Source organism: Nicotiana sylvestris, chromosome 5 (assembly GCF_000393655.2).
Source record: "Nicotiana sylvestris chromosome 5, ASM39365v2, whole genome shotgun sequence".
Classification (NCBI taxonomy): Eukaryota; Viridiplantae; Streptophyta; class Magnoliopsida; order Solanales; family Solanaceae; genus Nicotiana; species Nicotiana sylvestris.
In genome coordinates, this window is record NC_091061.1 from 63146002 (window position 1) to 63159402 (window position 13401).

At 37.6% G+C, this 13401-nt stretch overlaps 2 protein-coding genes across 3 annotated transcripts; one reads left to right on the forward strand and one right to left on the reverse strand.

The window, feature by feature from the left end:
• Positions 1-1494: 1494 nt before the first annotated feature.
• Positions 1495-6695, forward strand: LOC104220500 (PHD finger protein ALFIN-LIKE 4-like). The gene is made up of 5 exons (XM_009771382.2): positions 1495-1663; positions 1839-1871; positions 3507-3735; positions 4058-4193; positions 6146-6695. Exons 1-5 carry the CDS (start codon positions 1567-1569, stop codon positions 6386-6388), a joined length of 738 nt encoding a protein of 245 aa, XP_009769684.1. The 5' UTR covers positions 1495-1566; the 3' UTR covers positions 6389-6695.
• Positions 6696-7489: 794 nt separating this feature from the next.
• LOC104220501 (protein PLASTID MOVEMENT IMPAIRED 1-RELATED 1-like) lies at positions 7490-11785 on the reverse strand. Of its 2 annotated transcripts, none has more exons than XM_009771383.2 (3): positions 11656-11785; positions 9042-11312; positions 7490-8938 (listed from the first exon to the last, which is right to left on the reverse strand). In XM_009771383.2, the coding sequence occupies exons 2-3, from the start codon at positions 11285-11287 to the stop codon at positions 7771-7773; spliced, it is 3414 nt and encodes a 1137-aa protein (XP_009769685.1). In that variant the 5' UTR covers positions 11288-11312; positions 11656-11785; the 3' UTR covers positions 7490-7770. The 2 variants fall into 2 exon arrangements, with proteins under 2 accessions (XP_009769685.1, XP_009769686.1); XM_009771384.2 differs by having other exon boundaries at positions 9042-11304; positions 11656-11778.
• Between the last annotated feature and the right edge of the window lie 1616 nt (positions 11786-13401).

Sequence of the window (13401 nt, forward strand, 5' to 3'; positions counted from 1 at the left end):
TTCGTGTCCCTACAATGATTGTTGGAATCCTTATTTATAGTGGCACCTAGGGAACAAGGTCCTAGGATCAAGCCCCTCTTAGATGACAATTATGGGGGTCATTGAAGAATGTGTAACGGCAGAATATGAATGTCATATTCTCTATAACGGACTATGTATTTGATACTACAAAATATTCTTCATTGAATCCTATCGAGTGACAGACATTCATTTGTCTTCATGAGCAACATTCCCTTCGGGGGCTTCCCATTGCCAGTCGAGACTGTTGCCTCCGGTCTTGACTTCCACCTGTCTCGCTTTACATCTGTCTCTAGTTCCACGTGTCACTCTATTATACAAGCATTTAATATGAAACGATTATACCATATACACCAGTCCTTGGGATAGTTGTAATAATTTCTGCATTCTTATTTTATTATTTTTTGATGATTTTTCTTCAAATTGTATTATATGTTGTTTGGATTACCTAGCTGGTTGAGTTAAGTGTCATCACGACATTGGTGGCATTTGAGTCGTGATAGATTTTGAAATTACATTGAAGCGATATAAGAACTTCAAATCCCTATATTCAATTACGAAGTTATATTTTGAAGTGATAGAAGAACTTTAGATCTTACAAAATCCTAAGAGCCCGTTTGGACATACAAATTTTTTTCCTTTTTTTCAATTTTTTTTTGAAAACAATGTTTGGTTATCTCATTCTTACCAATTTTTCCTTTTTCACTTGAAAATCCATTTTCAAATTTGAAAAACTGGTTCTCACCACTTTTTCAATTGAAAGTGGGAATTTACTAGTTTTTAGTTTTACAAATTTACCCTATATTTTTAAAATTTATAAAATGACTATCAATTTTTCATCTTTGGCAGATACATCTTTGGCGACTGATGGTGGAACATCAGTCTTAGTTGATACTTGAACTCTGCCTACTGGAAGTTTGATTATATAGTTATGAGAAATATGTGGATATGCCTGCTTTTGCACCTTCTCTGTATGTTAGTAGAATTAGAAAATGTGATATTGATTTTGCATATTCTGTGTATTGCAGTAAAGCAGAATATGATAACAGTTAAACAATAATATTTTGATTGTTTATTTCAAGTAGGATAATCAAATTGGGATGGTTTTGATATTTTTTACAAGTTGTGGGGTATAAATCATGTTTCATGATTTTGAAAAAAAAAGACGTCCAAATATGTTCCAAAAATTATAACCAAACACAACTTCATCTTCAATTCAAATTTTAGTGGTATTTTAAATTTGAAAAAAGAATTTGGAATTCATGTCCAAACGCCTACTAAATTTGTAAGTTCATATGCAAATTCTGAAATGTGTCCTGAAGTGAATAAGTTTTGCAAGTTTTGTGTAATACGAGTATGAATTCATTTTCCATCCTTGACCGACCGAAATTATCGTTGAAGCCATGAAATTTACGACAGTGCCCCTGTCTTTCCAACTAGGAGTAGTACCTTTATTTTATATTCTTTTCGTACCCTTTAAAAGTCGTTGACAACACTGTAGTTTCAGCAGAGCAAAAAAGCAGCGGCAGTGAGTGTGGAAATCGGGCAATGGAAGGAGGCGCACAGTATAATCCTCGCACTGTTGAGGAAGTTTTTAGGGATCTCAAAGGCCGTCGTACAGGCTTAATCAAAGCCCTCACCGCTGGTATACTTTTTCACACACACACACACACATTTCCTTATCTGCAAACTGCATGTATATCATTATTTTGTTTTTGCTGTCCAAAATTCTTCTTTTTCTGAGTTTTTCCTTTTCTGGGTTTTAGCATGTATTTTGTTGTACTCTGCGAGACTTTAATTTTGGGCAATTCATTTTGCAGATGTGGAGGAATTTTATCAGCAGTGTGACCCTGGTGAGTTTTAGGGATCCTTACTTTTGTTTTCAATTCCCATTAGCTCGTGGTAAAGTGTTATTCGCATTTACTATTTATTATTTGGTAAGTTTTCGCTCACTGCAATAAATATATTCTTAAAAAAAGATTTTCAATTGAATAAATTTGCAGTGGGTTCTGATTCTTATTGTTAAGAAATATTTGCTAATTTTCTGCTGTTAAATATTACTGCATTATTGTTGTTTTAATCTCCATTTCTTTTCAGTTTTCCCGGGTTGTTTATGTAATTGCTTTTATGTGTTCATGAGTTCTGGAATATAAGTGTGATTATATAGAATTATGTTCTGTTCACTTATTAAATGGGGCTCTATTTGTGGACATTTCCTATTTGCTACGATTTCCCTGAATTAAACTTTTTTATTTGATGTCACCTAGGGACAAGCCTAATACACGGTTGGGTCTTTCCGCTCCTTCAAAACTATTGAAAAAAAAATCTTTTCTTTGTGTGGGAAGGCACTCTCTGCACTTGAAAATGGGCGAAGTGGAGAGGGGAGAGGGAGGGAGACTGAAATTAGGGTTTTTTTCTAAGTGTCTATATAGGTCATAGTTCATTGGTTCCAGACCAGCATCTTTGCTATATTTCTAAACACTTATTTGAAGAATAGTTATGCAGCTTTTGGGCCATTACTCCGAGGAAGGAGTACCATGTGCTCACAATTTACTTAAATGTACCTTACTGTATTTTGAGTAGTGTCAGTAGGTTTTTCTGTAAGTTGCCAGTTTAATTTTAAAGGGTTGTTCAAGAGCCATCCCCACAACCCACAAATTTATTTTCTTAGAATGGGGACCTCCTCTTGCCTTAGGTTGAATGCAATGTGAATCATTTGACAATTACTATTATGATGAGGGAAATAAATAATACAGCAAGACATCAGAAAACAAATAAAGCAGAGTATAATTGAAAATGCAAGTTTGGAAAAATATATTTTTTTAAACTAGCTGGTCCATTGGACTTGCTACTTATATGTTGCTTGAGCTGGTCTGAAAGGGTAGCAAATGTTTCCTAGCTCATCACTCAATTGTTGTCTCAAAACTGACTCCAGCTTCCAATGTTTGGGCTAAGCAGAAATATCTTGGAAGACTTGGGTTCGATATGTTGGTCTTGTTTACGGCTTGAAATGTGAATTGGTCCATAAATATAGGGCTCAAAATCTGTCTAATGCATTTGACTTGACAGCAAGGCTTTGTGCTTTATTTATCATCTTTTGGGTCAAACAAATTGCAAATCCTTCGTTTTATATGCCTCATGATAGTTTATGATTGGAAAATCTTGTAGTTCTTCATAATCCTGACATATGAAATCCATGAAAACTGAAAAGAATGCAACATTACTCCTGAGCATAAAGCCTGAAATATCTTTTAGCTCAACAAGACTTCTGATCTTGTAATGTCTACCTTACACATTAAAACAGATATTCAAGTACTTTTATGGTTTCTTCTTTCGATAAGGATTTTAATGGTTTCGTTGACATATTTTATTGAGTAAGTGCTTTCTGAAAAATTGGTTAGCTCATCTGAAACTTTTTGATGATATCGCAATCTCAAAATTTTCTTTTTCTTTTCCCTCTCTGTTTCTCTCTCATGAAAACTTTGCAGAAAAGGAAAATCTTTGCCTTTATGGATTTCCAAGCGAGCAATGGGAAGTCAATTTGCCAGCTGAGGAGGTGCCTCCTGAGCTTCCAGAGCCAGCATTGGGTATAAACTTTGCCAGAGATGGGATGCAAGAAAAGGACTGGTTGGCTCTAGTTGCTGTTCACAGTGATGCATGGCTACTCTCTGTTGCCTTTTACTTTGGTGCCAGATTTGGCTTTGACAAAGCTGATAGGTACACTTGATTTTCTGACAGACTTTACAAAAGCAGTTGCATTGCCTTTTGCCTTCCCTTTCTGTGTTTATCCGATCTTCCTTTGATGATTTTTTTTTTTGCAGTATCTTTTATGTTTGATTTTATTGTGGACATATAGCCTACTAGAAGTTGCTTATTCTGTTGAGTAACTAAACAGCGTCACTCTGTAAAGCCATTGTATGTGAATGGTCCCTAGCGATGCATGTGCTTGGTCATGAATGCAGAAGAGCTATTACCTACTCATTTTACTAAATTGAAAAGTTTCTTGTTTTGCTAAATGTTTGTGATATCTGTGGTTCAGGAAACGCCTGTTCAATATGATAAATGATCTGCCAACAATATATGAGGTTGTCACCGGAGCTGCCAAGAAGCAAGTAAAGGAGAGATCATCAGTCTCTAACCATAGCAGCACCAAATCCAAGTCAAACTCTAAAGTGGTACGGCACTATCACTCTTCAACCCTCTCCCAAATAAAATTGTTGATTCTTTGATGACCCGTTGCTATGCAGTATTCATAACAAAGATAGCAGTGGATAGTTTTTGACATAATCCTTGGACTCTTGGAACGTAGAACATTAAATAGTGAACTTGAAATTTAAGGGTGTGGCCTGAAGGTACTTATCCTAAATAAGGAAAAAAGATTTATTTTGGGGGGGTTGGGGGGTTGGGGGGGGTGGGGGGTGGGGGTGAAGTTATTGATCAAGAGATCAGCAACATGAGTTGGGATTTGACCCACAGATATGAAACAACTATTCCAACCCATCTCTGTTTGCTTATATGTTTGTGAACTCCTTATGTAGGCATTAGGGACTTGTATTGTCTATGATGACTGATAACTCATATGCATAGTAAGCAGTGCAAAGAGAACCATTATAGTGACTAGAATAATTTTGTCATAACAGATAATTAACATGAATGAAATGAACGAGACAAGACAACAACAACATACCCTGTAAAAATGAACGAGCCAAGAATTTGTGCATTTTTCTCCTATAGTGTATTAGTGAAGTGGGGTCAAATAGAGCTCACCCCAACTAGTTTGAGTTGGATTGATGTTGGTTGATAAGTGAATTCAGAAAAATAGAACTGAATTTGTGAATTTTGTATTCAATGCAATTGATCCTAATGGGACAAATCTAGAAAAAATCTATTGGAATAATAGAAATTATAATACCTCGCTGGTCATCTAATTTAATTACCAAATTGGAACAACAATCAGGTGAATAGCAAGATGCTATACCACTGGCTCATCAGCTACGTTCTAGAAACCCCAAATCTGTAGTGATTTTTACTAGCCAACAGATTGGAATAATCATCCTGATGATTAATCAGTGACAAAACCATCTCTACCTGTTATATTATATGTTACATGGATACGGGTGCACATATTTGATGCAGTTGTGAATCTAAAAATTGAATTTGTCATAACCTAAATCCTAGATCTTGGAGGATATGAGTAGGAGTACAAGTACGCTGTTGAGGTACGACTATTAAATTGTATTATAATGTATTATAACTCACCCTTTGGTGACTTGACCAAGATCGGGGTGCTTTCAACACTCATACCCAAATTGTGTTGGATCAACACGAGTGCAACGGGTGATTTTGAAGGATTTGCGTACCATGTGGTAACCAGCTATAGATTATGTAGTCCTGGAATTCTACACAAGCCTCTCAAGTTGATAAACGTTGATTTTTCTTTCTATTTGAAGTATGGACCGTGGAGGCTTATTTGAGTACTACATCTAGTATCAAAAGGGCTTAGGTTTATATGTTGCTATGTGAGTTGTGACTTGTGGGAGTTAGTTGGGCTTCAGGTTTTGGTGATGTAGTAGCAGTAAGTGAATAATGAAGTTATTTTGAGTTGTTATGAACTAATGGAGTGACATTTCTGGGTGTATGCTTATATGCCCGTTGTTTGAAGAGGTTGTGTCTTGTTAGAGGCAACGCGGAAATTTTCAACAGTTGAGCTTTTTGAGACGGAGCTATAGTTTTCAATTGATTCTAATGTCTTGTTTTCACAATTGTACTTAGCATTTAATGTTGCTGAATCTTCACAACTGAATTTGGTCTTCATTAATTTTTGGGTCAAGGTTCCTTGTAAATTGAGGTTTGTGCCTACTTTCAGTTTGCTTTATATATACTGTAAGTTCACTACTTTCTTATAGTCCTCATTTTTTGTTGCCATCACTTTATCTATCACTTCTTCACTGTATGCATCGGGGTTTGTTTATCTTATTTGAAACTAGACCATGTCTCCTGCCATATATTTTCCAGATTATCATAGAGAAATCTTTAAAAGCAATTCCATGATTTGAGTGTGTTTCCTTATGCATGGTGTGGAACTTAACAATTAGGTGTATGAAAATAGTTTCATGTTGAAATCCAGGGTAAATACTCAAAGGTCGAAGTAAAAGATGAGGATGATGGATTAGATGAAGAGGAGGAAGAGCATGGCGATACCCTGTGTGGGGCATGTGGTGAGAACTATGCTTCAGATGAATTCTGGATTTGTTGTGACATATGCGAGAGGTGGTTCCATGGTAAGTGCGTGAAGATCACACCTGCGAAGGCTGAGCATATAAAGCAGTACAAATGCCCAACATGCAGCAACAAGAGGCCACGCCCTTGACATCCTGTTGAATTTGCTAAAGTTCCACCCTTGTATTTGTCTCCTGTAGGACACTGCCATCTTACGTAGATCAGCAGGGCATGTTCATTCAAAGTTCTCGTCCTACTCTTTGTTTTATGGATAATCTACTAGTTAAAATTGCGGAGGTGCCCCTCTGTTTGACTTTAAATTTGGACATATAGGGATCTTGTAGGAAAGCATCTTCCTGTGGTATATTCTAACTTGTAAAACTTAGCTGGAGTGTGGTTTCGCAGGTATAGTTTAGTTGACATCTGCAGCCTGATGTTTAATTGAAAATTGTGTTAAATCTTGCTGGTGTCAATCAATTGAATGATTCTATGAGCGTATGCTCTGCTTTTGTGGTTGCGGCTTGTGATCTAATTGACAAGGCATATAATAGGCAATTTAAACATGAGGAATAACGAAATACAAGCACGATGCTTAAAACTGGAGGTCAATGAGTTCAGTGTGGGAAATGAAAGGTGCTAGTATTCGTTAGCCGCTTTTTATATTGCAAAACAGGCATCTTTCTGTTATCTGTATCTGCTAACTTCTCTTGTGGGGTATCACTACTAATTTAGATCCCTGAGACTTTCATGTATGCAGCAAGCCAGCAACTTCCTTCAAAGTTGTCATTTGAAGGTTGTGTAATAAGTGCCCCTAACCCCTTTATTCTACCTGTGTTCACCCACTTCGATTGGCATCTTTTGTTTCCTAGTATGAGTTTTTAGTTCTGTTTCTTTTTTGCCTTCCTCAAAAACACCCTTTCGCCAAACTTAACAACGCATTTTCTTATAGTTTTAGTGGTTAGAGAGTCTCAGATGAAAAGCTCAAAGATTGGTATTTCCTTCAAACGAAGATTTAGATTAAATTCAGATCAACCAGAAAAGTTCAGTAATAAGAAATTTTGCCATCTAGAGGGAGGGAAGGAGATGGCTCTTGACAGAGAAATAAAGCACCAATTTTTAATATCCAAAAAAGGGTACGCTTCATTTTGCAACCCCTTGAGATACGACCCTTCCCCATACCCTGCGAGATCTTTGTGCACCGAGGTACCCTTTTTAGAAACAATTTTTCTGTTATTGCAACAAACACAAGGCGTCACAAGAGTCGGTACATTTCTTTCATTAAATTATGAAGAGGAAAACAATGTTTCCCATGACAACCACAGCAACGATTGCCAAACATTGTACAAATAAAGCACATTTACAGGAGCACATCCCTTGACATGACATTGACATTGCACAAAAATACTGGTTCAGCACGTTCACCCGTTCTTTGACCTTTAATATAACTTGAAGCTGTATTGCCCAGTTTTTTCACCATAAATTGGTGGCTGCTTCCAAAATTTCATTGCCCAGTGAATCACCCAGTTTGAACCACTACTTCAATCTGATTGTTTCATTCGGCAATATAACATTGGGATTTCGGATATGTGGATTTAGTGCTGCTATTTCCTTCCATTTAGCGCCTGTACCATGAACCCTAGAAGATATACTCCATAGTGTATCACCAGGCTGCACTGTAGTTGTTGCTGATGAAGCAGCTGCCTTTGAAGATTTGTTAGCAGCCTTTGACTTCATTAATGGATGTTTATTTTTCTTTCCCATTCCATTAGCAAGCAACCAACGAGAGCCAGACTGTTCTTGAGTTGTGGAACCCCATAGTTTCTTTTTACTTTGATCTGTCTTCAAACCTGCAACATGCACTTCGGTTATTTTGTACTGTTGTATTTGTTCAACCTCGGTGGTGATATTCTCTTCATTGATGTCCACATTCAGGTCCTTCTTAGGAGGCTCAGATTCATCATCATCATCTTCATTGTTGTTTCTAACTTCAGAAACTGTGCTGTATATCTTAGGTTTAGGTGGTACAAACACTCTCTCTACCTGAACAAGTGCGAGCATAGGTGTACCAACCGGCTCATAATTCCGTAAAGGATCACGGAGCTGCACCATTAGTGCCACTGTAAAGTTGTTTCCCAACAAACCACACTTCTTACCTTTTCCACGTCTCTTCTCTCCCTTCGACCTGCCCCGAAACATGTCTGTGCTGATAGCATGATGAGCTGCTAGCAGTTTAGAGGTTCGCTCGCTAATCTCATCTTCGTCATATATATCTCCCGAGTCCAACCTCATCCATTCATCAAGAGTTAGAGATAAGCCCATAAGCCCATCAACTTCATCACCATTGTCTTTAATGTCCAGAAGCTGCAATCCACCTGCCCCTTCCAAACCTACAGCTTCACCAAAATTGATCTTTTGTCCCTCAAAGGCTGAAAACTCACCAATGGATTGAGTGCTGATGTTTGAAGGTGCATCCTCATCTGACATTCCCGACTGTATTCTCAAACCCTCAATTGAAAGGGCTTCAATTTTATCCATTGCCAAAGGAGCAAGGTCTTCTAAGGATACATATTCAGCGTCTATGTGAGTCCCAGTAGAACTTGATTCCAACTTACTTGGCATTGGTCCGTGTGATTTTCCCTTTTTACTCCGACCACTGGCCATGTTTTGCCCAAACTCAAATTCATGATGCAATAGATCTTGCCTGCAAAACAATTTCAAACGAGATATAAGTAGGTGCATGTATATTTGTGGTACGCTAACTGCAATCCAACTCTACAAAAAATAATGTGAACAAAACGACAAACCTTTCAGGTCCTTCTAAGCTCGGTGCATTTCCCCAGGCTATTTGTTCCATTGTCTTACCAGTTATATCTTCCAAAGGCATTAATTTACTTGCCTGCATAGAGAGCTTTTCCATTCCAATGGAGGCCAAATGCTGCAGTATGTCCATTATACCAGTACCCATTTCCGCAGGCACCACCACTGGACTGGATACCTGCATAATTAAATTCCCTCCACCCTTAGCATTCTTGAAAACTGCAGGATTCATTGACCTTAAAAATCCTCCATTTTCAGTCTGTACCAAGGGTCCTAAGCCTTCTCCAAGAGGAGGCAATTGGTAAGGGTCTTCAGGAGGCATATGAATTGGGCTGCCAAAACCACTTGAACTTTTGGGAGAAGAATATTGAAATGACTTCTCGTTCAAGCCCCATTCACGCATCAAAGCCTCCGTCTCCAAGTCCTCCAATGTGGAAGCTCTTGTTTTATTACTCATTGCCTCAATTTCTATCTTGGGCATTTCCTCATATGACGGTTCGGCAGATGAATAACCAAATTCCTCGAAGATGCTCGTCCATTGAGATCCACTTGGAGCATTAGAAGCAAATTCTTCAATGCCCATATCAAGGTTAAACAAAGAACAGCCACTAGCCAGAGTGTCCTTCTCAAATTGCCTCAATAATCGTTCTCTTGGGGAATCAGGCTCGCTCTCGGAACTTGGGCCAAATGGACTATGCTCAATCCCTAGCATATCCAGGAAATCACTAGCCACGGATTCAGTAACGTAATCCATGCTGAGGGATTTTCCCTTCCTAAGCTCTCTATACTTCGCTTTAACATCCAAGTAACTATCATGATTTATAACTTCATTGTCATGTTCTTGAGAATCTAATCCCTCGCTTGACAAGTCAGAGACACTGTTTAATGCAGACTCCAATTCTTTCATAATCAATTCTTCTGTCTCAAAATTGCTGGCACTCACCGGAAGTAGTTCATTTGCACTGTCAAGACCCTTGTCCAATAGTTCAGGTTGTGCCTCCTCTTCAATGGGCATCTTCCCAGTACTAGCAGGTACAAGCCTCTCCAACACGGGGTAATCAATAGTTTTCACAGAATCATCTTCTTTTTGCTCCAGTTCCTTCAAGGGCAGTTCTATGCCTTTCTCAATCACAGAAAACTCGCACTCGTTTTCAACACTTCCCTTCCCAGGTTCTGATAGCAAGGATAGTTCTGGCTTGAGGTTCTCAGCAGTATTAGAGGAAACATCAATCTTTGAAACTTCAAGCTTCTCTTCCTTGAGCTTCTGATACAAAACTTCTACTGATTTGGAGAGGTCAGAACTACGCATTGGTAATACCTCATGAAGATCTTTTACTTCCTCTGCGTACTGCTGTGAAGTAGAAGACCGAGGAGGAAGGCTTCCAGCTCGCCTTATTATGCTCAGCTCATCACTTTTCTCAGATTGTGCAAGTTTTGCAGCACTTGAACTGCTCTGCCTCAAGTTTTGAACGTCCCTATTGCTCAGAAGCATGGTAGAAGTGTTCCCTTTCCCAACTATGTGATACCCAAAACTAACATTCATGGTTGCACCTTTAGCCTTGCCTGACAACCGGTAACTAGTTGTCCACTTACCCGAGCTCTTCTCATCCTCCAATTCTTCTAATGTAAGAGGCAGCAACCTGGTAAGGTCAACCCGATGCTTCCCCAAGTCAAGTTCAGGAGTGCCACAAACTGCAGCATACAACAAGCAATGGTTTGCCTCATACTTTGCTGAATGATGGGGACCATTCCTACTGCCATATATAGAACACGTATAACTCAACTGTTCCTCAAACTCTGCTATACCTTCAGAAACCACAACCGGACATGTCATCAACCCACCATCTCGCCTCCTCCAATGGACGACAAGGCTAAGGTCATCAAAAAATGGCGGCAGCCCTTCAATGCAATGGACTTGAAGCGAAAAACAGCAATTGAACCTTCGGTTTTTAACATGAGTTAAGGACTTTAAGCTCTTCCAACTCCATATGGACTTCTTATTACTATCCTTGTCTAACAAATCTCTACCATTATTGTCTTTGCTTTTCGATTTGGGGTCGGGTAAACGGGCTTTCCCAACAGACTTAGAACGACTACTAGCTGTAGACATCAAAATCCGAGGTTGGGTTTTATCCAAATATAGGGCTTTACTTATAGCTTCAATATCATTCAACAACTTCCCATTTCCAGTTTTCTCACCAATTTTCTTCCTGGAATCCATTCTTGATAACATTCTTCTCCACAAAAAAACTACAAAACTAACAAAATTTAAACATTACCCACAATCCAAAATAAATTCTTGAGAACACAACTTATAATTTGCTAATAAAATGTAATAAATTAAAAAATCAAAACAAATAGCTCCATGCTTAAGCAAGATTAGCCTTTTCAGGGGTTTTGCTGGAAAAAAAAATATTTAGGCAGATTTTAATTTTTTTTTTAAAAGCCCAGATCAGTTTATCAGGTTTAATTGCCTCTGAATCAAAATCTTGGATTCTAGATTCATATTTCATGTATAAACTAAAATTTAAAAAAAAAAATCAAAGTAGAAAAAACTTGGTCAAAGAAATTGAGTAAGAAGAAAAAGACTGAAATTCTTACAAGAGGAGTAAGCGATGTTTACGGAGAGTCTTTGACACTTTAATTGTCAAGAGAACTTCAAGTTTCTCTCTCTAAGTCTAATCTTCTCTCTCTATGTTTTGGCGTGACGATGTTTCATTCGAAGTTTCAAATTATAAATTATAGGAAGTGGAGAGTATTTGTCACACTCACTCCTCTTCTTCTTATATTTGCAACTACGTGTACTATGTTTTTGGCTATTTTGTATTTAGTCCCTTATGTTATACACACTGACACTGTTGCTCAAATTGTAGTCCTTGGGTTTGCTAAGCTTCGTGAGACACTTTTACTTGTACAGAATTAATTGCTATTGGAGTTTATGATATGTAGAAAAATCTTTTTAGTATTGTCCAAACATATGGACAACCATAATGTATAATTTGTATGTACTTTGAGTAACACCCAGGTAATTATATAAGGGCTATCTTACTATCAAGTTTTAAATTTTAACGCAATCAAAATATAATGTAAGTACTTCTCTATTTTGAGAGATAAAAAAATACCTTCCCTTTTTCACCTTTAAATACTTTTGGTTGTTCTCCATTTTGGTGAATCTTTTTTGTTAATCCAATCATAAAGCCTTCTTTGTGTGGCCTTCAATATGACATGTCACTATTTTGTACTCTATAAGTGATTCACCTTACTTTATGTAAATTATCTTATGGTGGAAATTGTGAAGAAATCAAGAGTGAAAAGTGACAATGTACTTCATATAAAGTTACTTTTCTCAATTTTCCACAAAATGAGGATAAATGAAATGAGAAATGTTACTTCTAACTATGATGACTGAATATTCAACTTTTCATGATGTAATCATTATATGTATGCAGGCTCTATATTTGCAAGATGTTTTATTACCCCAAATCACTTAAGTTGTTTCTGCCTCATGACAAAGAGCATGTAAATTGTAAGGATAATACATAATTATCTCTATAGAGTTGTCCCACTTTACTGTCACGGCACAAATCCTAACCCGTCGTGATGACACCTATCGTGGTACTAGGCAAACCGATATTTTTAAAATACTTCCAACATTTAATAGAAAATAAATTAAGAAATTTTGAATAACCAGAATTTTCATTAAAAAAAAGTCGGGGTAACAACCCAAACATAAGTGCGAAAACATAACTCCAAATCAGGGTGTTACTGAGCTCATGAGCATCTATACAACCAGTCTAGAAAGAAATGTCTACGAGAGTCTGTAACCAAGTACAAATAAAGATAGCATAAATAAGGACTGCGGACGCCGGGCAACTACCTCGTAAATCTCCAAAGATCAACCGTGCACGATATCAATGCCCACCGTGTCCGAAGTGCAAGGTATAGCGTGAGTACAACCAACTCAGTAAATAAGAATAATAAATAAGAAACTGAAAGATAGTGATGAGCTAGATAGTTATAGTTCATTTTCAGTAATCTCAGCAAGAAAGTAGACATGCTTTCAAATCCAGCAATTTAATTCAAATCAGTTTATACATTACCAAATTCAAGTAAAATCGGATACAATATCTTCCAGAAATTTCAAAACAGTGACATATAGTAGCTAAGTGCAGCAACAAATGAAAGCAAGCACAGCCTCTCAGGGTAACAGTCACTCAATCTTTCTCAATAGCTCAATCACTCGGCTCTCAGCCTTCAACACTCACACTCAACAGGTACTTGCGCTCATTGGGAGTGTACAGACTCCGAAGGGACTCCTTCATCCCAAGTGTTATATCACTGCGGCGT

What these genes read in the sequence shown, in the direction of transcription:
- LOC104220500 (XM_009771382.2), top strand. Translation starts at nt 1,567, where the DNA reads ATGGAAGGAGGCGCACAGTATAATCCTCGCACTGTTGAGGAAGTTTTT. An exon ending in TTATCAGCAGTGTGACCCTG is followed by an intron (nt 1,872 to 3,506) that starts GTGAGTTTTAGG and finishes AAAACTTTGCAG; the next exon opens with AAAAGGAAAATCTTTGCCTT. An exon ending in GGCTTTGACAAAGCTGATAG is followed by an intron (nt 3,736 to 4,057) that starts GTACACTTGATT and finishes TCTGTGGTTCAG; the next exon opens with GAAACGCCTGTTCAATATGA.
- LOC104220501 (XM_009771383.2), bottom strand. Translation starts at nt 11,287, where the DNA reads ATGTTATCAAGAATGGATTCCAGGAAGAAAATTGGTGAGAAAACTGGA. An exon ending in AGCTTAGAAGGACCTGAAAG is followed by an intron (nt 8,939 to 9,041) that starts GTTTGTCGTTTT and finishes ATTGTTTTGCAG; the next exon opens with GCAAGATCTATTGCATCATG.